The 24,715-nt window shown below is 44.4% G+C and overlaps 10 protein-coding genes across 10 annotated transcripts; 4 read left to right on the top strand and 6 right to left on the bottom strand.

Moving 5' to 3' along the window:
* Positions 1-1,015: 1,015 nt before the first annotated feature.
* N7483_002197 (uncharacterized protein) lies at positions 1,016-1,456 on the bottom strand (the record flags this gene model as incomplete). The annotated part of the gene is made up of 2 exons (XM_057085634.1): positions 1,016-1,375; positions 1,421-1,456. 2 exons carry the CDS (start codon positions 1,454-1,456, stop codon positions 1,016-1,018), a joined length of 396 nt encoding a protein of 131 aa, XP_056951783.1.
* A 1,289-nt stretch (positions 1,457-2,745) lies between these two features.
* On the bottom strand, positions 2,746-3,756 carry N7483_002198 (uncharacterized protein; the record flags this gene model as incomplete). Its single annotated transcript, XM_057085635.1, has 1 exon — positions 2,746-3,756. The coding sequence occupies one exon, from the start codon at positions 3,754-3,756 to the stop codon at positions 2,746-2,748; it is 1,011 nt and encodes a 336-aa protein (XP_056951784.1).
* Positions 3,757-6,315: 2,559 nt separating this feature from the next.
* Positions 6,316-6,669, bottom strand: N7483_002199 (uncharacterized protein; the record flags this gene model as incomplete). Its single annotated transcript, XM_057085636.1, has 1 exon — positions 6,316-6,669. One exon carries the CDS (start codon positions 6,667-6,669, stop codon positions 6,316-6,318), a length of 354 nt encoding a protein of 117 aa, XP_056951785.1.
* A 3,588-nt stretch (positions 6,670-10,257) lies between these two features.
* N7483_002200 (uncharacterized protein) lies at positions 10,258-10,479 on the top strand (the record flags this gene model as incomplete). The annotated part of the gene is made up of 1 exon (XM_057085637.1): positions 10,258-10,479. The coding sequence occupies one exon, from the start codon at positions 10,258-10,260 to the stop codon at positions 10,477-10,479; it is 222 nt and encodes a 73-aa protein (XP_056951786.1).
* A 1,083-nt stretch (positions 10,480-11,562) lies between these two features.
* N7483_002201 (uncharacterized protein) lies at positions 11,563-11,814 on the bottom strand (the record flags this gene model as incomplete). Its single annotated transcript, XM_057085638.1, has 1 exon — positions 11,563-11,814. One exon carries the CDS (start codon positions 11,812-11,814, stop codon positions 11,563-11,565), a length of 252 nt encoding a protein of 83 aa, XP_056951787.1.
* Positions 11,815-15,703: 3,889 nt separating this feature from the next.
* N7483_002202 (uncharacterized protein) lies at positions 15,704-16,651 on the top strand (the record flags this gene model as incomplete). The annotated part of the gene is made up of 2 exons (XM_057085639.1): positions 15,704-15,770; positions 15,825-16,651. 2 exons carry the CDS (start codon positions 15,704-15,706, stop codon positions 16,649-16,651), a joined length of 894 nt encoding a protein of 297 aa, XP_056951788.1.
* A 450-nt stretch (positions 16,652-17,101) lies between these two features.
* On the top strand, positions 17,102-17,389 carry N7483_002203 (uncharacterized protein; the record flags this gene model as incomplete). The annotated part of the gene is made up of 1 exon (XM_057085640.1): positions 17,102-17,389. The coding sequence occupies one exon, from the start codon at positions 17,102-17,104 to the stop codon at positions 17,387-17,389; it is 288 nt and encodes a 95-aa protein (XP_056951789.1).
* Positions 17,390-20,281: 2,892 nt separating this feature from the next.
* On the top strand, positions 20,282-21,266 carry N7483_002204 (uncharacterized protein; the record flags this gene model as incomplete). The annotated part of the gene is made up of 2 exons (XM_057085641.1): positions 20,282-20,332; positions 20,391-21,266. The coding sequence occupies 2 exons, from the start codon at positions 20,282-20,284 to the stop codon at positions 21,264-21,266; spliced, it is 927 nt and encodes a 308-aa protein (XP_056951790.1).
* A 957-nt stretch (positions 21,267-22,223) lies between these two features.
* Positions 22,224-23,896, bottom strand: N7483_002205 (MFS transporter; the record flags this gene model as incomplete). Its single annotated transcript, XM_057085642.1, has 5 exons — positions 22,224-23,090; positions 23,139-23,571; positions 23,625-23,687; positions 23,739-23,809; positions 23,867-23,896. The coding sequence occupies 5 exons, from the start codon at positions 23,894-23,896 to the stop codon at positions 22,224-22,226; spliced, it is 1,464 nt and encodes a 487-aa protein (XP_056951791.1).
* A 512-nt stretch (positions 23,897-24,408) lies between these two features.
* N7483_002206 (uncharacterized protein) lies at positions 24,409-24,609 on the bottom strand (the record flags this gene model as incomplete). The annotated part of the gene is made up of 1 exon (XM_057085643.1): positions 24,409-24,609. The coding sequence occupies one exon, from the start codon at positions 24,607-24,609 to the stop codon at positions 24,409-24,411; it is 201 nt and encodes a 66-aa protein (XP_056951792.1).
* Between the last annotated feature and the right edge of the window lie 106 nt (positions 24,610-24,715).

Consider the following 24,715-nt stretch of genomic DNA (forward strand, 5'->3'; position numbering starts at 1 on the left):
AAATTCAGAATGATAGTGGTAGAGCGACTAGAAGTGTAGAACGTTGCAGAGAAGCAAACGTAAAAATGATTCTCACATGGAATTGCTACTTACGAAGCTATTCTCATCGTTTTTCTTTTCTGGAATTGCGTTTAGATCACGGGGAAGAAAAGGGTTGCGGATGCCCTCGGAACCTTCATATGTTAATCTGCGGACGTCCCCGTGTGGGGAAAACCACTTTGTGTAATGACCTTGGATAGTCATCGAAAGATTTCCTTGACAGGCAACTATAGGCGGCTTATCGTCGCCGAATCATGTGCTGCATGTGCATTATGATTCTTGATGGATCACAAAGACTTGGATAGTTTACTTGATGACATCTACGCCAAGCTACCAGGAATGGGCACTCTACACGACAGACTGAAAAGAAACACTCAAGCATCAAGACACCGGTACATTCCTCATTTAAATAGTTACGTAGCATTCAGTAGGAGGTGGAGTTTTGGTTTTTATTCTTTTTTTTTCAAGTCAGAAACGGGCACTCTTTAAGCTTATGTTAACTTTAACTATATGCTTTGGAAGTTGATACTAACTTGAATAAAACTTTTCACAGATATTTTGTATAATGATTTTAATATTAATTTACTGATGACATATTGCTACCCTATATCTATACTATCATATACTCCTGAATGATTTTGCACGTGACTTGGAAGGGGCTAAGGTGTATTGAGATAAGTACTAGATTCCAGGAGTTATATCCAACTTGGGATATACGATTTCCCTCTCGCGTTGTGCCCACCAAATTCCGTCGGTGATTCGTTTTGAGTGTGTATTTCTGAGGGCTTTGGTCTCATTCAGTAGAGTACTCGCACCACCCTCATTCACAAGATAGTCACACTCATCAAATATTTCAGGAAAGCGGACATCTTCAAGGTCAAGAACAATCACATTGCCACTGGCGTTGAACAGAAAATTCAATTTTTTGGTCCCAGTAAACAGCGCCACAGTTAGTCAATAATTCAAATAATCCCGTCTACAGGATCTCCAAATTATCGTAATCGATATGGTTATCAAGGTTGGATGCAAGTTCATGTAGATTCAAGCCATCTTCATCCGAAAGAACTAGGGCTGGTTGTCCGTCATAAATTACCTGGCCATAGAGCTTTGGTATAACGGATCCTTGAAGCTCGGAGAGTTTTTCATAAGCTGCTTGCTCATTTCGAAAGCATTTTTCCCATCCATCCTTCTGTCGCTTGATGATAACCGTATTCACATGAGGTGGAATTTGTGATGGACATAAGTCAGGTTCGAGTTCAAGGCGGTATATTGTACGACGGACATCGAGTAAATCGATCCGTCTCGCAAAGAGGGGTTGATCATCGACATACAGGATCTAAAGCTGTGAGTAGGTTGTATTACCTGGTGGTATATATCTTACCCCCGAGTGTCTTGGTAGCGTTGAGGTTGAAGTCATTCTGTCAATGAGAATGCAACACCAGGCATGGGCGGTTGCGAATAAATATATGAGCATCCGTCCGCATTAATCAGGTCATACGGGAATCTGTCAGGGACAAGAGGTACACGAGGGACTATAACGGCCATCAAGCCATAACATATTTCCCTCATACTAAATATTGACCGCCTATCTCCGCACGCACTACTGGTGGCTGAGTAATCAAGCTGTACAAATTTTAATAATACATATAGTGCCAATTGCCTCCTACGAACTCCTTATAGAGAATAAGGAAAGGGTCTGGTATCTGTAGACTGCACTTAAGTGCTACATCGGGGGTGGATATGAATTATGGTCTCACAGCGGTGAGTTAGTAGCATGGTGGGTGACCACACGCGAACCCTCACTGTTGTATGTTATTTTTTTTGCATTTTACGCATTTTTGATGGTTCAGTCTTGCCGCTCCAGTGCTTGGCATCGAGGCATGCGTGGCATTGTGATAGCGGAAGAGGTGGAAAACCAGTTGACGGCCGTCTGCCTTCTTGCTCACATTTCATTTGATGCAGAACTACACGGTCGGGACCCAAGGCGAAGTGTCTCTGTTCATCCGCAAAGCGGAAGCTCTTCGATATTGCGTTTACGTTGCACATCGTGAGGAGAGTTTCAGTGGAGCATATATAGAGAATTCTCGACCGGACCGGTAGGAAAAGAGCGCGCTCAAGGATATCGGATGGACGCGTCTTCCACTCAAGGAAGGTCCTTGGGTATGTCCTGGGCAAGGGCTTGTCTCCAATAGTGGAAGTAAGGACCTATGAAACTGTTGCAGACATTCAAGAATACTAGGCTGTGCGGGAGGACCTGATTTGTGGACGGAAATGTGTGGTGGGGTGAGGGAAGATAATACCTCATGGACTAAGGGCGGAGACCTGGTCTCAACAGGCTGATGAAAAGATAAATTTCAGCTGTTGTAGTTGTCCAGGAGGGGCAAGTTCGTACTTTCATTGTATCTAGTGGCGAGTGTTGCAGTGTGGGAAGGGGCCAGATATAAAGTCAACCAAATAGATGATATTCATTTTAATTAATCAACAAACAACAAATACTTTCCAGATGGGGTCGTTGATTGCAATAAAATATAGCCTGGGATATGTATACATTCAAGTTCTCACCCGGCTCTACTTAAACATCAGTCGACACAGATAAGACACAGAACGTTTGAAGGTACTGAGATAAATCAGCACCTTCAAGCACAAGACTCTTCTGGTATAGTGAAAGCACTGCATCTCACTAATTTGGCGACCACTGACGACGGTTTAAGAGCTGGTAGCGTATTTGGCGGCTACGATATTGGCCTGGACCGAATTTTCGGTATCATCTGATGGATAACCTGAAGTCATAACACCTTCATAGAATGTGCCCTGAGCACCGTTGCTGTTATCACCACCAATACCCAAAATAATGGCCCCTTCTTTCTTCATTGGACTGTAACCAGTTGGGTAGGATCCACTCCAGTAGGTTCCAAGTGAGCCAGACGTAGCATCACCACCACGGATTGAAAATTGGCTTGGCTGCCCTTTGACGATAGCCGTAACAAAGCGCCAGGAAATTGACGGGTTGGTTGATGTCACATCAAAATCGTCTCCGGCAGATAGACCATTCTCAAGGTCAGCTAAGATCCAGGGACCGCTTCCAGTGCCAGTTCCAAATCCAGTACCAAGTCCAAAGTAGATAGCCTCCATATGGGCGTCACCATTGTCGTCGTTGTTTGTTTCAGCATTGCCGTAGTCAAAGCAGCACGCGCCATTATAATCGGTTCCATCAAGAACAGCATAAATCCCTTCTGCTGCGTCACCGGTGGCTGTGCCCACAGCGGTATCACAGCGGTATCCCATACCAGGTTGGATCTGGACACCGTATGCATTTTGTCCGTTGAGCGTGACAGGGGCTCCAGTCGCACTAGCTAGGCCGTCTGGACCAGATGCTGCACCTCCTGCAGGAGCTTGAGTGAGGTGATTGCTATTGCCAGTCTGGTCGTAAATTATAGTAATGCTGCAGCTTGTGCCTTCACAGAAACTGTCTTGAGCAGCGGCGTCGGCCACTGAGCCGGCAGACACAGGTGAAATATCAGCCGTAGTGCTGTCAGAAGCTCGCGAGACTTGGTATAGTGGGCCACTATAAGAATCATATAGGGCGCGAGTGGTGCTATGGCCTGCGACGCAAGGTGTATCGCCAGAGGCATAGATGTCACATGGACCAGCTATGACTAGGGATCCCATGGCACCAAGACATATACCAAGCCTGAAAGAGGGCATAATAGGAGGCATCATGATTTCAAAAAAGGACTCGCTTTGAAGAGGTGGACAAGAATGGATCGAAAGTGTCTGAATGTCATCTGCTTTCGTGGCGAGGCGATGGCTTAATAGACCTGATTCTGCGGGGTAGTGAGCTTTCATCAATGAATTAGCATACCCTTGAAAATATTTTTTGAAATCAAATACTTGATTTTTACAGGCGAGGTAGCATTCTCAAGAGTTTAGAGTGGCCCATTCGCGGGTAGTGCGGAGACCCTGCACATGTGCATGCCGGCATGACTTATGGCAGACTTGGATTCTGGAGTGGGCCTGCATCAATAGATCCTTATTACTATTAAAGTTAAAGTGTTGCCCAAGTGGATGCTTCAACTCGTAGCTGGTGATATAGTTGGACAAATAAAAAGATATCCGTTCATTTGCAAATCAGAAAGCCAAAACCAAAATAGCAGGAAAGAAACGGAGCAAAAGAAGGAAGTACAGGTATATTCGGAATCAGCTTCCAATTTTCACACAAAATTTGAAAGAAACTAGGTATCTTCAATCTTAACGTCAAGGCTATAGCAAAGTGTATGACTAGACTTTATTGGGCTAGATCATGGATCGAAAATTCAGCCACTAACTCTACAAGCGGTCCAGTGCGCTAAAGTAAGATATCCTACCCGGGTAGGAACTTCTCTGTATAAACTATTGAATCTTAATGGTCAATTTAAAACACGATTACAAGTAGATAGTCGGTTGACTGTAAGAGTTGGTATAGGTATCAATCCTTAAAATCTGTGGCCTTTTTCTACCTAAGAAATGCTCCTTACCTAGGGATATGTAAAACTCGCTATACATCCGCATGGGCTGATTTGAACCCCTAGGTGCCTAGTTCTATACATAATGCGTTCATTGTTCAAGCTAGTTCTAGCCGAAGTGACATCGTTTATGAAAGTATGATTGGGCCTTTGATGCCCTTGGTCACCCCACAAACTTCAATGTAGTAGCTAGGAACATTATAGAGATCTAGGGATATTGGATTTGGAGGATCCACAGGTGCAAAATGCGGTATGGAGAAATGGGAAAAACTCCTGGATATCCAAGCGTGCTTGGCTGATCAGGCGATCTTAGTGCGGGGTAAAGCGTATCGCCAGGGATAATAGTCAGATATCTGGAACCTTCCTAATTTACCCCGGACTTAATCGGACTCAAGAGCAGAACGAGAATAGCTCAAGTGCTCTTGCTTAAATTAGCTTGATTACTTCTGATTTGGTATTGCAATAATTCTAGATTGTCTCTGTCTCAATAAGCCCAACTCGGATTAAACACGCCGTGGTAACATCGCATCAGGATAGCGGACAAATGAATCAGGAATTTCCGTGCAGATCTTTCAGCTTTTAGCGACAGAATATCCGTAGTCTTTAAGTACCACCTGAGAAGAATTCCTAGGGGGGCAGTGGTCAGCAGATCTGTAAGATCACTATCATGTGATGACAATGATCATGTAAGGTCGGCGTGCCGATCATCGCGGGATCTAAGTGTAGTTGTGATCGGCAAAGTCCACGGCCTATCCTGTGCAGTTCGACAGTAGATTATATTCGGCACACATTTTGCCTCGGTAGTTAGATGGATGATGGGGCATAGGTGAGTGAGGGATGAGAGCATAGCAGCGGCTTACAGAGTTTTGAAAGAAAAAGCGAGAAGTTACATTTTCAAGTTTGATCGGGCTGAATGTTCAGGTGGAGAATATCCGGCCCGATGGCCCCTGAAGAGGACTGAATAGGGCAGCGTGCGGAATAGGGCGGCCGCACGCCGCCCACACCAGAATCTTGGGGGCTTGGTGATGGTCACCTTACAAATGCTGTTGTATATTTTTGTTCACATTTCTTTTTTCATTTCCAGAGGAAACACCCTTTGTCGCTACTTTGACTGCGACCAGCTTCTCTGGTGATCCGAAGGAATTCTTCACTTACCAGATTGACGATGATGGTGTTAGCTCGAGCTTATACTTGATGGATAGATGTTATTGATTTTCAGGCTCTTAATGAGCCGTCCACTTCAAGTTGTATTGCTACTGTGACTTTATCTGAGTATCGTCTTAAAATTGCAAAAAAGACCAGTTGAAGAGCAGGATACTTTTGTTTGCGGATGTGAGGTGGATTCTCAAATTTTATTTGTGAACATTCTCTTTGTACGTACAGGAAATTTACCTGATTCACTGAAAAATTTCAATATTCTATTCGAATCTTTAAATATTTACTAAGAACATCTGAATATATTCACGTTCCAACCTTAGGTTATAGTAGTAAATTGCTGTACATTCATGCTCGAATTATAACCTATATACACCGAAGGTCGCAATATTTCAAATTTGAATTTCAACGTGTATTTGAAAGATTATATTACTACCAAAGAAACCTTGGAAGCTTCAAGGGACTCCAACTCCAGGCTATAAAGCTGCTAAAGGCTTCAAATGTGTAATAGACTGACTGTTTTAATGAACAATTCATTTTTCATCTTAACAATATGCTAGTTAAAAATTTTCCAATGTCTGCTCCGAGTCATTTATTGGTGCATCAAATGAATAACCCTTCAGACACACTCGGCCTTGACGCTAACAAAGGTAGTATCAATCTCGAAGCATTGCTCAGCGCTGGTAACGTCAACAGTCTGATACAAAGTTGTATCATCACAGCCGGAGGCAGTGTAAGTGCTGAGAACAGCGGTGGTACCGTCGGCGCATTCGCCAGACTCAATATAGGCAGAGAAAGACTTGATGGGGAAGTCCTCGATGTTAACGCAGCTGGCAGTTCCAGCATAGGCATTCGTGAGATCAACAGTGGTTGTGTTACAACCAGCATAGAAGTAGCCAGCGTAGCCGACGGTGGGGTTGGCAACAGCAATGGCCGCAAAGGCGGCAATGATAGAGGTGGTCTTGAATATCATATTAGCATCGTTGTGTATAGATTATGAGACATAACCCAAGAGGTAATATACCTTAATCATCATTTTAAAGGTGGTAAAAGCAAAGGTGAGGAATTCCTGAGGAGTATGATTGTAATGCAAGTTTGTTTCTGAAGGAACTATACTAGAGAGCCAGATGTGTCCCTTTATAGTTTTCTCAACGGACTCGCTTAGACATCACAGAGCTTCTGAGTCCTTCCAGCTCATGAACGGGTAGTATGGCTTCTGCAGAACTCTAACTGCATTTAGGTTGCCCTGGCCTTGGCGTTTATGCAGTAAGCATCAGATAGGTTAGCGTTGCGGACCTAGTACAGTCTACTAGCCGTTGTAGTCTAGTATTTATAAAAGTTCAGTCAGCTTACAGTGGGAACAATAGACTCTGGACCCTCTGTCTGATCGGAATCGCCGAGATTCTCTAAATTTTCTCCACATTTCTCAATTAAATCCTCTACAGAGTAGTTCAACTTGCCAGTATCGGATTGGATCCAACAGTTTTGGTACCCTACAGTAACATGACTTGTCGTTCATATATGCAATCCTGTATCATAGGGTGCCAACAATATTCCCCATTGATATGCTTGATCGATCAGACAGTAGCCGGAGTAGGGCCGACCCGGGCCCATAAATCAGCACGATACTCTCATAGGTGATCGATATCGGTTAAAAGTACTGCACATGGGCCCTATAAGAGCTACGTAATGATTATAGACACTCCTACTAAGTAGGAGTGGATTCAATTTGACCATTTCCAGTAGACTGCCTAATTTTTGAATGGAAGCGAAGTGTCTTGGCAAGCCGCTAAAATCATACTAGAGTAGCTGGGGCTAGATCGAATAAAGACGGGCTGACCCTGATAATTCCCGTCAGTAAGTGCATCAAGAACGAACATTCTCAGTGCGTGTTAATTTAATCAATAAAATAAACAACCTTGGACCTGAAAACTCAGTTCAAGTTTTACATGACCGATAATCGTATATCTGGCAACTTGAATTTACTATTGGATCATCCCAGTGAAGATTGAATCTTCAGATTCCTCAATATTTGAAGTTATACATAGCGTTCCAGTTGCGACCTCGGACCCACTTTACGGCAAGATTCAGCTCGCATGCCTATTTGAGACTAGTTTTGTCCCGGCAGAAATAAAAGTTACTATAAATAGACTATATGCCTTGTATCTAAGGCCTAAGCATCCAATCACCCAGGTAGTAGTAAGGCATACGGGACTATAGACGTGGGAAATCAGAAGCCGAGAAAAGTATGCAACTGCCCGCATTGAGCCATTACATTTGAATACATTGATAAAGCCCTTAAGATTATCAAGGCTTACATAAATTTAACATTAAAGATAAACTTAAGATGAAGGGATGGCCGCCTTGGCGTGTGATTAAAAATTGGCAAAATCCCTCAGGCTCTGAACAAACATTCAAGTTTGAAGCTAAACTTAATTTAGGTTATCAAGGATCTCATATCCCTTCTCTTTCTCAACACACTTTGAATACTCCAAGCCAAAAATAAATCCACCATTCATGTTCAATTTGACGTAAATTAATAAAGCCCAAAAAACAACACGTGGATTACAAGCTCTGTAAAGGCGGTGCTAAAAGCGGTCTAAAAAAACTAGTTCTAATTAGGCATACTGTACGGCCCTAAATCTTGCCGTAGTACCCGCCTGCCCGGCACTCTCGGTTCCTGTCAGCAAAAACAACTCGAAAGAGACTAGCGATAATTGATCTATTGTCTTCGTCTCACGTTCACCGTGTTTTCAATCACAACTGTCGTTCCAGCTATCTTACTCGCTTCAACTTGGGCAACTTTAGGAATATAATGTGAGATCTATCTACTAGAACATCCTCCAGGGCTAACCTTGCTGCTTTTCCCATCTCTTGCCATCCATTATAATCAGATAGTAGATGTGGAAGCAGGGTATAAAGCTCCGGAAAATAATTAAGTGTCAAATTCTGCTGTGCAATATTACCCCAGAACTGCTTGGCGCCAAGTCCTGAGTACGTACTACAACCCAAGTTTCTCATATTCACCTTCTGTTCCCAGGGTCGGTCGAAAAGAATGCCTAGCATTATCTCTTGGTTGAAAAGTTCATAGCTAAGGAGCATGAAAGGCTGGTCCAGAGTGGTCAGCACCGTCGACACTAGCCAGGCCCACTATTTCCTTTCTAGCTCGCCGCAGCAAGTACCCCTCCAATCTCCCTCCTCCCATCTAATTTTATTTGCCTCGGCACCTGCTATGAGTCATTGGACTTAATTAAGCTGTGCAACTAACCTGAATCTTTGAGCCCGAGGCCGCAGTTTTAATTTGCAGATCACCGACCGTGGACATCTACAGACTGAGAAGACCCTAATCTCACCTGGGCAACTGATATTTCAAAACAACAAAGCCGGCGTATGGTCGGATAAGGGTATGTGATATACCGGATTGGCGGAAAGCCCTTCGTTCATTCCAAGTACCTAGGTATTCGGACATGTGGATGCTCTCGCGACCAGTTCTTGGGCCGGTAACATAGATCAATCGATCTCAGACCTTCCCTTGATGCCAACTTGAATGTTCATCCCCGCTACTAGTAGATATGAATCACAATCAGTACTAGTATGTATGTAACAGGGATCGTTGGCTCACCCGCGGGGCCTTGAAAACGTGTATCTCGATGATAGGTAAATGGTGAGCTCCGGATCTCCGAGTCCAAGTCAGACCTCCAGATGTCAGAGTGCATCTGCAGTGCGGTCTTATATTGAAACTAGTAATTCATATAGCTCATATGTACGCCCTATTAACTCCCAATGTAAAGGAAAAACCTATATAGAATGCAAGACAAATCACACGAAAGTATTTCCAAGGTTCAAATGCTCAATATCCGACCATTTATAAACTTCTATCACAGTACATATGTACTTCCCACATACAGTCCACTGAGACTAGTATTAAAAAATATCTAGGTATAACTTGAAGCTGACAGTTGAAATACCAGTGTGTTTCATTTTATGCGGCAATTCAAGGGGACATCTGAAGAAATGACATATGCACATGCAACATTGAAGTTTCAATAGGAGCTGGGATATCGCTGGAATCAATGCGTGTGATGTGACAAATGTGAGCTATAATATTCTCTTCAACTATAGAGTAATCACAAAAGTAATCTATGACAGGAGGTTTGCTGATGCCCAAGCGGTGGAGTTGCCTGATTCCCGCCGGCGGTTGCCAATAATAACTCATGTGTGCCAGAAACGCTAGAGATTAGTTGCGCTAGTTCGAATGCTAGATGCCCAGGTGCTAGTAGGTTGCAATGGAGTAATTCCAGGCTATAATCTGGAGGATACGTAGACGCTGTGGCGTAAACGTCTAAAGCTCGGAAATGATAGTATTGGCTCTCTTACTCTCATCCCAACGTTATATCATGGATATTATTCTTTTCGCCTCTAGCGCTGCTCCTGAACAAAGAAGACACCCCAAAGAATAAATGATCTCTGCATCCCCATCAATGAAGAAAATGCTGATTCTGCCAGACACTCATCAACTGTTAAATTTAAAGAATCTGCGAACATTACTTCTTTTATCAACATGCCTACAACCATTCATATCCTTGTTTATGTTAGCGAGCCAATAGATCTAATCGAATACCGACACGCGGGGCTATTTCTCAAATTCCCCGCTGGTTCCTCAACCCTGTTGAACGTAGAAGGGGCTCCTGGGGTCTTTGATTTCAAACCACGGGATGGTTACAAACCTGAAGATAGCAGGAAGCTTGCTGCTACCATTCCTGTAGCAGATTTTCCTGATTAAGTGAACCAGTGGTCTTTGAGAGCCGTCATTTCTAGCACGCCCATCCAAAATATTGATCGATCATGGAACTGTCAGAGCTGGGTGGGCGACGCCCTTGAGCAGCTGATCAAATACAGATACTTAACTGCTGCTCAACGGCAGTCAGCTTATCACCACATGATTCGGGTGGTTATGCAGGCGCGTGACGGCTCAAGCTCATGAATAATGATGTTGGCATCAATCATGTTGAACGGTTATGTGGTACGGCTCAATTTTGATTTGGCAAAAGTGATACCATTGGTAAGCTTCATCCAGGATTCTTCTTGGGTCACATTATGATATTTCTATCGGTGGATAGTCACTCAATTGATAAACACATACGGCAGGGATGGGGAATTTCATGAAGCATGGGAAAGGCAGAGACCTCCCTGGGGAAGAGAGCTTGAACTAGGCGGAGACCATACAGCATTCGGTCTGATACACCTTACTTTTCCAAGGTTGACGCAGTTGTATTCGATGCTGCTGAGATATTATTTCTAATGTGATTGCTTCCTCTTTATTCACCATCCAGGTAGAATTTTCTTTGTGATATGGAAAGCATGTGGATTAGTCGTAGAAAACTATGGCCAGGAAAGACATGCCGATATATTCTCTCTCGTATCGCAGAGGAAGAATAATGGGCAGATATTCAGGCCAATCGGGCACTGGCCTGAGTATCATAAATGCTTTAATGTACTCCCAATACTCTGGGTACCAGCCCGCATGTTCCCAGTCCAAAATCCCTGTAATCCTATCTCCTTCCACAAGGATATTCCGAGGGGCAAGATCACCATGAGTGAAAACAATATCATGGTCATCTGTAAGCGAGAAACTGGCATAATGTTGCAAAAGCTCGCGGTTTTCGATCATATAATCATCTAGTATGAATCCATTGAATTGTTTTTCAGAATCAAATGGACCACCGTCTTTTTGTTTTCGTTTTCCAACTACAGCTTGACCTCGATCAATGGCCCCGATGTATTTGCCTCGAAAACTGCGAAGTTGAGCGATGTACGAATGAAGTTGGTTGCATATAAAGAGTTTTTGGTCGTGTGTTAAGCTGTCCTAGGCCTTATTGAGCTGTTTGCCCGGTATGTAGTCCATGACAAGCTCCACAACCTTCCCATCTTTCCAACGGATATCATGAACATCAGGGACGGGGATCGTCGTGTTTTCTTTGATAAAACGAAGTGTCGGCCCCTTGTGCACACGGAGATCGTCACCTGACTTCACAACAAGGGTTTTTCTGATACGCACCACTTTCCGTCCACCCAAAGTATGTAATATCGTTTTTGGGTAGTCCTTTGTCGTGTTCATATTCAAATCGAGGGCTATGGTCTGCTCAGGTCGGTACGACGATACCGGAAAGTGACGAGAGTAATTGGTGAGCTCTCTTGTTGCTGGGAGCTTGTCTCGAACAAAATTGAGGGTCCTGACTGTAGAGAGTAGTAATGCTGGATCATGTTCACACGGCGGCAACGTGTGAGAGAGAGGAAATGTGGGGAAAGGAGCCCGCCCCAAGGGCCTGGAGGGCTGCATAAGTGAGGTGAGTCATGGGGTGAAAATGATTATGTCCAGTCACTGTAATCTGTACTTGGAGCTTCCTTTCAGACTTGCTCAATTCAGAGAGTAAGGTCCGTAAGGGTATAGTCTCCACCCAACTTTAGAGGGATGCGTCCGAACTTTCTGGTTGGGGCCATAAATATTTGAAGATCAAGCCCCACTAGCCGCATAATAGCTCGCCTCCACGGCTCGGTCTTAGTATGTACAATCAGAACGCTTCCCGGGGTCAGCATCTTATCTCGTGTTTTTCAATTCCCTCAATCAAACTTACCCGGCTAATATTCCCGGTAAGATTACAGTGGTTCAAGTTCTCAAAGTGGCCGGATAAGGTCTCACCTGGGCAGAGTTATCCAATCATCCAGATGTCCTGTTCAGCCCTCATTTTGGTCCTGTCAATTATACATATGCATATGTATGTGTGCGAAGGTTTGTTCCTTCAGCTATCACTGGCAGGGCCAAAGAACATCCAAGTTCTAGCTGTTGAAGTTACACAGGCCGTAAAATATGTATCACGTATATCAATTTGCAAATCAAACTCTTGGAATCTTTGCAAGCCCTGTAAATGAACACCACGACCCGACTTGAATTATTATAGATGGAAATTGGTGTCCTAAATAGGTTTAACTTGTAAATTCCCACATGCAGGCAATCAAACATCCATCAATATGACATGTGAAATGTTTTCACTTGTACTAGTCTCCAGCACTGAGTGGTCAGACTGGCAAAGCCACGGACGGATGCCTTAATAATACGGAGTATATAACTAACTAACTAACTAGTCTGTTAACGTATTCGGTAAGCGAGCGGCGCATGTAAGCGAGTGGCGCACCCAACCAAAGTTATAAATTTTAAATGTATTTTTCTTAACCAAAACGTGATAAGATTAATTCAATAAACTAATTAGGTCTATCTGGACATGTCTCCCTTCTATGCCCTGGATGTTTACATATTCCACATCCTCGCTGGCCCTGTGTATGTGGCTGTAAACCCTCCGAAACCTGCTCACGATAGGTATTGATACGGGCTACTTGGGCCTCAAATGGCTCTGAACGTAGCTCACGAACCTCTTGAACTGAGAGATCCCCTTCGTGGGCTATCTGCCTAGTTTATCGAGTCCGTTTTTGCTTTTGTTTTTCGTTGGCGGCGCGTAATTTGCTGTTTTCCTTTTTTAAGATTGCAGCGCCTTGTAACGCGAGATGGCAGCCTTTGACATGTTGATTTATTGCGCGATCTGATGGGCTTGGGGGACTTTGAGATCCTTTATGAAGTAAAGCTTTGATTGATGAAGCTTGCCGACGTAGTTGTTTTTCGGTAAAAGGGGTTTTTGGTGTGAAGTTCTGGCTTGAATCACTATCCTGGCTTGGTGGAGGTGTTGGTGTATGAAGACAAATATTGAGCTTTGATAGAACCCGATTGGGACAAAAAGGTATTAAACCAGCAGCTGCGAAGCTATTTTTAATAGTCCCCGATTTAAATGTCTCAATTCGGGCAAGGGGATATGCTTCAAGGAAATCAAGTTTATCGATATGGTTGATCCCAAGCCGCATTTTCATTTCAACCATCCGACCATATGAGCGTTTTGATACCGCAAAACAACCAATATCAAGTGGCTGTAAAAGGTGTGATGAATATCCAGGCATGCAAATTGGTATGATGTTGTTTTTTTCACAAATTTTATCAAACTTTGGTATTAAATGACTTCCATGGCCATCAAGAATTAAAAGTCGATATTGGCCTTTTAACCGTGAAAAAGTTGATGGAATAAAGAGAATTTGAAGCCAACGAATACCAATTTCATCAGATGTGCAGCCATTTGGACTTACTTCAAATCGCCAATCATCTGGGAGGTTATCAAACCAAGACTCGATAAAAACTTTGCCTTTGAAAATCACACATGGTGGCAGCGCCTATGCCAAAGCATTTATACATTCAATTGCAGTCACCCACTCACCATTTTCAGGTTATAATAGTGATCTCCGACCAAAGTATTTAGCCCTTATAACAACCTTTACGGTCGCTATTAATCCCATCGCAAAACCAGTCTTATCAGAGTTGTAAATGTCGTTAGGGTCGATGCCGTATTGAGATACGGTTTTTTGAACAAGATTAAACCATTCACCAATGATTTTTTGGATCTTCACATTTTGCACGCTCATAATTATAGCGTCTCGAAAATCGGTTCGATAGTTCAGGATGTCTTTTCACGAAGTTATAAACCCATTTTTCGCCAACTGTTTGAGCTGGGGTAATTCCACGGGCCTCGAGAAGAAGATTCGCAGTTTCTCGTACAGTAGCCGGCCGGGGCGCTGCTCCACGATCATCAAGCGAGAGGGTCCATTTTTGAAGTGTTTCCTCTTCGGTTTCAGTTAATTTGTGTGAGTTGGCCCGAGAAGTCGCGGTTTTGAATACCACGGAGACGGGTAGAGAGGGTTGATTTCGGCACATTAAACCGACGTGCTGCTTCACGAATCGAGATAATTTCTTGATTTTTTATAGCTTGTATAGCTAACAAAATCCTACCCTCCTGCTCAGCTGAATTTCGTGAGGTTTAGGAGCGAATTGGTGGCATAGTAGGGGGTTGAATTAACTAAGTGCTAATACATGGACGCGTTTTGGGTGGGGTGGCCAGCTCGCTTACATGTCCAGCTCGCTTACCGAATACGTTAAGTAACTAACTTGACTAGTTATTATCTGTTTGTACCTAGGTCATGGTATCTAGGTACCATCTATGGACATTTAAATGTTTGATGTTAATAACTCCATATTACTATGCTATTGATGTATTCTGTACTTTAGATTTAAAATGACATTTTTAACCTTAGGTATGAAAATCACATAGTGGTTGCGGTATTGATTGATATGTCACTTTCAACTTGAATGTTGTAGCGGTGAAATACGTCTGGGCGGGGGCTTAAGAACTTAACCTAGTAAGACACATCATTGAAGCTATTTATGCACTAAATCTCATTTCGAATGTTTTCTCATTTCATTTTAATTTAAATGTCATCTAAATACCAGGCATACGTGGCATTGCGCCTGTTCTCCCCTGAACAGTACATATAGAAGTGGGGTGGTTCAAGTACTAACCAACCAGCTACAAGATACTGACAGGGGTCCACAGCCGTCGGGTAGAATTGGGAGCTACTGATAGATGCTAGAAATGAGCAAGTATTATGTATTCGCCATCAAGCATCTCAGCAAGGCTGGATTTGCTAATATCCTACCACGCTAACAGCTCCAAGTGTCTTCTTCCTACCCCCCTCTGGGCCTCAGTGGGGAGCTTTTATGCAAAATTATGTGGAGTGCACGGACATCTGGATGAACTGGTACACACAATCTATATTGTGTAGTATTCTAACCTAGGAGGACTTTCTCTTAGGGAAACCCCATCCATGGTACTACTAGTAGTACTAGCAGGATACAGGTTGAGTTGCCATATGAATTACCGCAATCTCCCTGGGCCCCAGGGTAACTCTTGCAATTTCATAAATTAAGATGGCGTCCGTTAATGGCACACTGCATAAATCATGATATTATAATTTCCGATCAATCCCACGATTCCCACCCATTTTTCTGTCTTCATAAGTTAAATCAATCCACTGGCAGTCCCTCCTTGAAATATTCTCTGTACAAGCAGTTCAATATGGAAGATCTGACTATTTCAGACGAAAACTTGACTAGTATCAAAGAGAAAGTCGTCTTGATCACCGGTATGTTGTATTGAGAAATTGAAGCTCACCTATAACCTTAACTAACATGAACAGGCGGGGCTTCTGGGATTGGAAGAGCGACTGCTCAACTCTGTCTTTACCTGGGCGCATACGTTGTAATTGGCGATTTGAATTCTCCAAGGATTCCATTTGAAAATTCCAACAACCTGAAGTTTGTGCAAACCGATGTCGCAGATTGGGAGAGTCTCCGGAACCTATTCATCGAGACAGAAAAGTGGTTCGGTCGTATAGACCATGTATTCGCCGGTGCAGGACTTAGCATGACTCCTGATTTCATGGAAATTAAACTCGATGAAAATGGCCTCCTGTCACCACCAAACACCGAAACAGTTGACGTCAACCTGACCGGTTCCCTCTATACCGCTCATCTCGCGATCGCCTATATGACCCAGCTTGCTAGAAACAAGACAACCGGCACTGGGAGTATTGTGCTTATTGCTTCTAGCGCTGGGTTCTATAACTTCCCAGCCACAGACTATGCATTATCAAAACACGGTGTGGTGGGTCTAACTCGCGGTCTTTCCGGTAAAATGAAGGGCAGAGTCCGTGTCAACTGTGTTGCTCCTTCATGGACGGATACGGAATTCCTTGCTGGTTTTGTCGATTTGCTTAGAAAGGTTGGTAGTCCTCTCCAACCTCCTGAGGTGGTTGCTCGGAGCGTTGCTTTGCTATTCGCGGACCAAGAGCGTACTGGGGACATCATATACAGCGTGGGAGGGAGGTACAAAGAAATCAATAATCAGAAGGGGGGACTCTTGCAAAATGCCAGGGAGATTCTGTGTATTCCAGAGAAAGCAGAAGGTTTTATGGAGAAGCTTGTAGAGTTTCAGATAAAACATCTCGAGCAAAAATCAGCATGATCTAAGTCTCAATTTTTACTTGGGGCGAATGTATCATTTCAGGGTTCATGAATATTATATTTTCATTTGGCTATTTGATTGTACTAGTAAGCACTGACACAGGAATCCTTGCATGTGCTTGTGGGCAGCACACTCGCAAAGGAATTTAATCAGCAATTGAGTGGCAAATTGATAGTAAACCACCTAGAATATGTCTGGAGGTTGAAGACTCAAAGTGGCTACAGTGGCGATAAAACACTTTCTGACTTGGATTGTGTGACCGCAAGAGTTCTGAAAATTTTCATGGTTCTCTAAGGTCGCGAAGATTTGCAAATCTCCATACAGGACCAAGTGCTAATCTCCAAGAGCAACGCGCCACCATGCATCGGCATCCCCAAGAAAACCAACCAGGACTCCCCTCCCTTTTTGCCAATTCGACAGACACCGCGGACGCCCCCAGCTCTTCAAAGGATGCCAGTTCTTCCAAGCCAACCGCGAAGGAAACCCCCAGACTCCACCAAACCCACCGTCACTCCATACCGGCACCAGAAGGAACGATGTCAAGTACCGTTCCCCAACAAAGACGATCCCCCGTCAGGGGTTGAGCTCCCCGACAATGCGATCTTTCAGGCCATACTGACCGGTGCACCCCTTCGCCACAAATATTGGCCCAAAGACTTCAATTCCCACGACTCTGTGAATCATCACCGCCGCCATAAGAGGCCTACAGTGTTCGTTGCTCTCTATGGCCAGTTTTGAGTCCCGGTGGTGGAACGTCATTACGCCCTTGTTGGTGTTACTCCAGGCGTTGATTGCTGGCTGACAAACCGGAAAGCCCCTCATACTGGGAATCGGCCCCCGGCCCGGATCACCCGGCTCAAACTGGCGCTAAGATGCGGCACCGGGTGATATCAATTCAAGTTGCTATTTTACCGCACTCTTCGGATGAAGAGCAGCAGGAATCAACCCCATTTCGAATTCCGGTATGAAGACCATCAACGCGCTGAGTGATCTCAAAAGGAGCTGAAATTGAACCGACTGCACCTGTCTGGCCATGCATTGAGGTTATCTGGACAATTCGTGAAAATGCGCCACAATTCAGACCGGGAGCTTTGGGAGTGCCACCACATCACAGATTAACTTAGGATCGGAGTGAGACAGTGCCTATGGATTACAGGACACCGTAGCGTGTTGCGGCGGCCGCCAAAGAACTTGATGTCGAAGATATGAATTTTCTGAGTGAGTTCAAATACTTCTCAAAGCGACCGCGAAAATGGATGCAAAATATACCTTCTGATATAGATGGGCACTGGACTAATCCATTTTATGAATAAGAGTTGCAAAAGTCCCTCGCACTACGTTGCTGCAACGCCTAAAATAGGCAGGATTCTTCATCTTTCTGCGTCTAGTGCGTTGACTTCGGAACAATTCGATCATCAGACCTGCTCATCTGTTGAGCCAGAACGACTCTACTTGTTTCTTTTTCCACGTAAAACCTTTTGCGTCGGAATGTATGCAAAATCTTATGCGTCGCAACGTCCCTCGTTGTCGCTTTTCATCGTTCGATGTCGGACCTGAAAACCCTGGTCACGTAACGCCTTCGACCACTCGGCCAGTTTTCTATTAGTAGTCTGGTACAACGGATATGGAAATTATTCTTATAGCCACTTGAAGCACTTTAAGTTATTCAATCCGTGATAACATAAAATGTGCAAATGACCTCTCATTACATCTACCTACAGTGTCTGGCATGCATAATTGGGGCAATGCATAATTTTACTAAACCTATTTAGGCCCTAGCGCTGTGTACTCGAAAGTTATAAAAAACACAAGAAAATACATGACACTTTTTGTATATCATAAACTTCAATAAATCTCAATAAATCTCAATTAGTTACATGTATAAGTTAGTTTTAATTACTAGTGCCGGGTATGCATTGCCCCAATTATGTATGCCAGACACTGTACTTAGTAGAGGTACTTGAAAATTGAGATGAGCTGTAGGACGATCCTGTCCCTCGGGTAGATATAAGAGAGAACAAAAGCACTTGAGAGCACTTTTGAAACGAGAGAAAATAATTTGAATTATTTGAGCTTGAATTCCTACAATGTTAAGTTTGGGGGCGCCAATAATAATATCTGGAAACATGGATTCGGATATGGCTTATTGACCCAGAGCCGACCTAACCAGCTGACAACTGGCAAGAACCTCCAGGACATTGATGATACTCCGCTATCTCCGTGTTGGCATAGAGGGTAGAGGGCCCACCTGGGTGCCTGGGCACTTCCTGTCCCATATGCCCGTGCTGAATCAGGGGCCTCATGGGTGGAGCACTATGTGAACTAATGCACCCTGCGCATCTTTTAATTTTATTCTATGAGTTTTTGTTTTTTCGGTATTGCAATTTTCTATAAATAAGTACATCAAACAGAACGAGCAAACATGAACTGGGTGAAGAAAAGGGGGGATTTGAAGCCCAAATGCTCATCATCTTTGCTTTTTTCGGTATCGGATTCGATAGCTCCGACACCACAGAGTATGTAATAAGCCTCATGACGCCGTTCAACCCTATCGAAGTATAAGATGTGTCTTCTACCATGAGTTTGAGAGTCGAGAATGTTAAATTGAGGTTGATGGAGACATTAAATAGAAAGTAAGGTTCCTCCATTTAATGCCAAGTGATCATTATACCTCCGTACCCCGTTATGGAGTAAATGGAGTGAATGGAGTACATGGACCATAGCACCCGCATAGACCGCACATGGCAATTCTGATCTGTATGAAAGAATTTGAAATAAAGAACAATATTGGAAAAATAAAAATAAAAATAAAAATGAAATATTAGAGACCCACAGTGATTGATGTATCGATCTGAATTATACAATCAACTGATGATCACTCGGATATGCACATTTGGGCACGTTAAAACGCAGTTGGGTTTTCAATTGGAACTTGGAAACTTGCCACGTAAAATTTGAAATTAAAATCAAAAATCATTGATAAGATATGTACGATGGAGACTCATGACAAAAACCTGGACCCTGTAACATTGAATGTCCTGCTTGATTTTCAGTAGTGTGTGTTGACCCCCTATTTAGCCCCATTTATCTCCATTTAGCCCCATATTCCGAGCATCGGATCCAATCACAATTTATAATAAAAGGAACTAGTACCTGACATGTGGAGAGAACGTGCATATAAACTTTGATTTTAAAAAGATTTAGTCCCTGCTAAAGAGTACTAGTGTGGCCAAAATTGAGAGAACCCGCAGCTATGGAAGTTAGCAGCAATCGGATCAGCCCTTAGATTCCATAGATTGGGAAATAGACTGGTCTCGAGTCTCTGCACATGCGCTACGGAGTACTCTCACACAGGTTCCTGCATCGCTTTGTTTGTCGATCAATCTCTCCTTTTTGCCCCTAGGGACTCTGCCAGTGGAAATCTGGATTCTGGACCATGGAAGAATTGATAGATATGTCCCTCCTCGAGCCTACATTTACGATTCTTTTTTTCTTTCTCTCTCAACAACATCCAAGTTCGCAGTCACTCTTTTACAGCTGATATCAGCGTCCATTCTTTCAACCCTCCTATCTACAATCTCTACACTCTCTTAATTTTAATTCACGCAAATTTACGTCGACTCTGACAAGATGAAGCAATCTCTTTTCACCACCTTTGTCGCTCTTGCCGCTTCCTCTGCTGTACTGAATCTGTCCCGTTCTGTTGAAACTATTTATATCTAACCTCTTCCTTCCATAGGGTGTCCGTGCCAGCGAAAGCTTGATCAATGTCCCAATTGGACTGTGTGCCGCTATTCTGGGCGATGCCGAGTGCAACCAGAAGACCTCCTCCAGTGGCTTGATCAACGTCCCCGTTAATGCCTGTTTGGCTGCCCTCGGCCAGGCCAAGTGCGACCAGGCCTCTTCCTCCAGCAGCGACAGCGGCTCCCTGATCAATGTTCCCATCAACGTTTGCCTGGCTGTTCTCGGTGAAGTCCAGTGCAACCAGAACTCTCAATCATCCGACGGCCTGATCAACATCCCCATCAACTTGTGTCTCGCTGTTCTGGGTGAGGCTGATTGCCAGGATGCCGGTGCCTCTGCCGCATCTGCTACTCCCTCCGGCCCCGCCGGTGTCGCACCTGTTTGGACTGCTGGCGGATCTCCCGCCCCGGTCACTGCTACCCCCGCCCCTGCTCCAGCTCCTGCAGGCTCTTCTCCTTCTGCTCCTGCTGCTCCAGCTGGCTCTCCTGCTCCCAGCTCCGGCCCTGCTCCTCCTTCTGGTGTTTCCCCTGTCGATGTTTCTCCCGCCGGTGATTCTTGCCCCCCTGCTGTGACTGTCACTGTTACTCGCGGTCCAAATGGCAACATCAGCCCCGTTGGCCCTACCTCTATTCGCCGTGTCGCTCCTGCTCCTTCAGCTAGTCCCGCCAGCGGCTTCACTGGCTCTGGCTCTGGCTCTGGCTCTGGCTCCGGCTCCGGCTCCGGCTCCGGCTCCGGCTCCGGCTCCGGCTCCAGCTCCATGAGCTCGGCCTCTCCATCCTCCACCCCTGTGTACAACGCTGCTGGTCGTGCCACATTCTCCGGTCTCGCTGTCGCGCTTGGAGCTGTCTGTGTTGCTGCTTTCCAGCTGTAAATTGATTTCCAAGCTTGGTCAGGATTATCAATAGCGAGCGTTGGTGATTTTTAGTGAGGGATTTTTCCAATGTATGGGTTTCACCTGTTCATGAGTATTCTGATTTTTTTTCTTTTTTTTCAATTCACCGAACCAGTGGCCCAGGCTTGGTTCTTTTCATTTTACTTCTCATTCTAGACCGTAGAAGACTTTTAACCTGTGAATATACCCCTTTTTCTTGAGTAGCCTTTGTTTGTATTTTCAGGATAACGATGGACTCAAAGTATCTTTTGTTTATTCAAGTACAGTAGGTTCTCAAAATTGTATGTTTAACTTCTTTCAGAGCTCAGCTTCACACTTTAAATACGGTACAAGTCCTCATGCCGCGCGGAGCGCGGCACTGTATGTAGCAATGAGATAGGGCAAGGTATCTACTCAGTACTCAACATTTAAAGGGCTTGGCCAGGAATCTCGGTCAACTTGAAGTGAACACCGTGACACTACAGCCATGTTCACATACATAAGTACTCAGTCAGTAGTATGTATTGGTAGCTGGTGACATACCCCTCTTTGCATATAAGTACCTACACGGTTACCTACGGGTTACATTCATGATTACCTGGAAGGGAAGGCTAGTTGCTATATAAGGCAACTGGTAGGCTAGTTGCTATATAAGGCAACTGGTAGAGATTCTGGAAAATTATCAGTGGGTGAAACTTCTCTGTCTTGGGCTGTTCCGAGTCATGCAAAAGGGCCAAAACCCTAGCTTCAACGAACAACGGACAAGAGAGAAATACGCAGCTCTTACTGACTCAGGAAAGTACTAAAGGGCTGACCATTGGCATAAATCTGAACTCGAACTTAAAGATTCGAATGAATTTGCAAGTTCTATATTCTCTAATCACACTAAGTCCACCGCAAAATTCCAAGTTGCATTTTGTTTCCCTGATCATCATTAACATGAAGCTGTCTCACCTCTCACTTGAAATGCTGCAAGCTCCGTTCCCGGAGAGTCCGACCATACCGACGGAAGACGAACGGCATCGGCAGCATAGCCAGCGTGAGGAATCCCAAAAGCGAATTACCCCAGCCATAACCAAGAGCATCATACATATATGGACCCGCCAATGGTAGCAGTGCTCCAAAAAGGGATCGTGTAACTGTGATAGCTGCAATTCCCGATGCCGCATATAGGGTATAAGAATCAACAACGTAAGTCTGTAGGGTTGCGAAGATGCCGATCGTGCCAAAACCAAACGGAAAGAGACCAACTATAGGGACGATCCAGTGTGTCGCAGCCTCTGCTGACCAGCCGTACCAGAAGAATGAAATCGGGATAAAGAGTGCGTAGAAAATAGCAAGTGGGAGACGCATTTCTGGTTCGAAAACTCCGTTGTTTTGCTTGGTCATTCGAATGGTGATCTTGTCGCTGATTAGACCGAAGACAACCTGTCCGACTAGGAAGCCCAGGCCTAGACCTATGTATGCTAGTCCACTGATTCCGACGCCCCAGTGATAGGTATTCTGAAAGACGTCGGTGACGGTTGTGAAAAGGAGATATAGACATCCGTACGCCAATGCGATGTATATTGCGATAATCGAGACGATTGAAGAGTGGAAGAGAAGACGTAGTGGAGTTGTCAGTCGGTGTACAAAGACACTAGTCTTGCTGGCTTGATTATTTGTTTGATTCCTCTCGTAGCAGCTTTGGAGGTCGGGTTTGCCAAGCTCAACACGGAACTTTGCTGTCTTGCGCTCAATGAGGATCACAGGGTTCGTTTCCCGATTAAATATTATGACGAATGTGGTTAATGCGCCACTTGAGATGGCAAGAACCCAAAAGACCTGTTCAAGTTAGCTTAATGTGCATTAATTATGGTGGAAGATACTCACCCATCTCCATCCAGCTCCTTGTGCAATAAATCCACCGCAGATAGGCCCCAGAACAGGTCCCAAAAGTGGCCCGAAGCCAAAAATCGACATCGCCAGTCCACGTTCATGCGGCGCAAATAAGTCGGCGACCACTCCAGCTCCAGTTGTCAGGCAGGCAGAGCCACCGGTGCCAGTCAAGGCTCTGAAGACAATCAAAGACGTGGTATTAGGTGCGAGAGCACAGCCGATTTGGAACATGACAAAAAAGGTTGTCGCGGAGCTGAGCACAATTTGACGGCCGTAAAGCTCACTCAATGGTGATAGGAATAGTGGACCCACAGTGTAACCAAATAAGTAACTTGTGCACATTAAAGTAGTTAGAATTGCTGAAGTCTCGTGAAATTCTGTGGCAGCGTAGGGGGCTGCCGGAGCGAAGACAGAGGATGCAAATGGGCTGGTCAACAGTTAGAAGACATTCAATCTGATCTAAAAAAACCGAGATCGTACCTGATCAACGTGACAATACTGACAAGCGCCAGGAGAAACCATTTTCGAGACTGAGCATAGTTTCTTGTCGAATATTAGTTGAACTCATTCTAACCGGATTCATGGACTGTTTACCTTGGGTTTGCCGGGTCTTGATGATCTTCCCATCCGACGATGCCATTTGTTAAGTCCATCAACAGGGCATCCTAAGCAGAGAAAGATGGTTAAGATTTGGACTGAGACTCTACATAGCTGATACTTACCTCATCGGAAGTCATTTTTGGAGAGGCCATGTGATTTTATTTTTGAGGTTCAAGTTCAACCTTGGAAGTTGCTCGCTAGTTGCTCGCTTTCGAAGGCTTTTCCACCAGTTGACGTGATGTATAATTGATTCGATGTTCAGACTTATATCCCGAAGTCTTCAACTATAGAGCAGACTGAGTTCTGGTTGATTCATGTCTAGAACAAGGGTGGTTGGAATGCTTTTATTTCGAGACTCTAGTATACATTTTGGATATAGAGAGACCAAAGCCGTGATTTGGGTTAGTGCCATGATATTCAAAGTCGCCGAATTACCGAGATGTGATTGACGGAGGTCCATCTTGCGGGTCCGATAATTGCCTCGTTAACGGTGTTCGGGATACAGAACTCCGTAGTTGAGGTTAGCGTGGGTCTACCGAAGTCCGACGGGTTCTAGTATAAACTTCAACATTTCGAACGCACCCTTGGGAGGCCTTAATTGATGTTTCGATATTCAGAAAGAAAATTCAAGTTTCTTGTTGAGAATGTTATTTCATCGCTATTTTCATAGGAAGCTCTGAAGACCTAAAAAGTCGTCGATGTTTCCAAAACCCCCATCTCCACCACCGAAGGGCATACCCAGCGGGTCCAACCCCATATCAAGCTCATTATTCTCATCGAATAAATACTCCTCAGCGGGATCGAGGGCTGCAATATCATACGGTTCCTGCATATGACTATGCATGGCCAGCTTGGAATGGGACATCATCCTCCAAGACGGAGATAGAGAGCCGGCTGTTTGTAGAGAATTCAAGCCATGAGCTTCCAGAAGATGGGGTGGAAGCCACCGAAGTTTTTCAGCAGTTGAACTG

The sequence above is a fragment of the Penicillium malachiteum genome (assembly GCF_028827825.1).
Source record: "Penicillium malachiteum strain IBT 17515 chromosome Unknown utg000001l:1.0-8184562.0:1.0-8186909.0, whole genome shotgun sequence".
Lineage (NCBI taxonomy): Eukaryota > Fungi > Ascomycota > Eurotiomycetes > Eurotiales > Aspergillaceae > Penicillium > Penicillium malachiteum.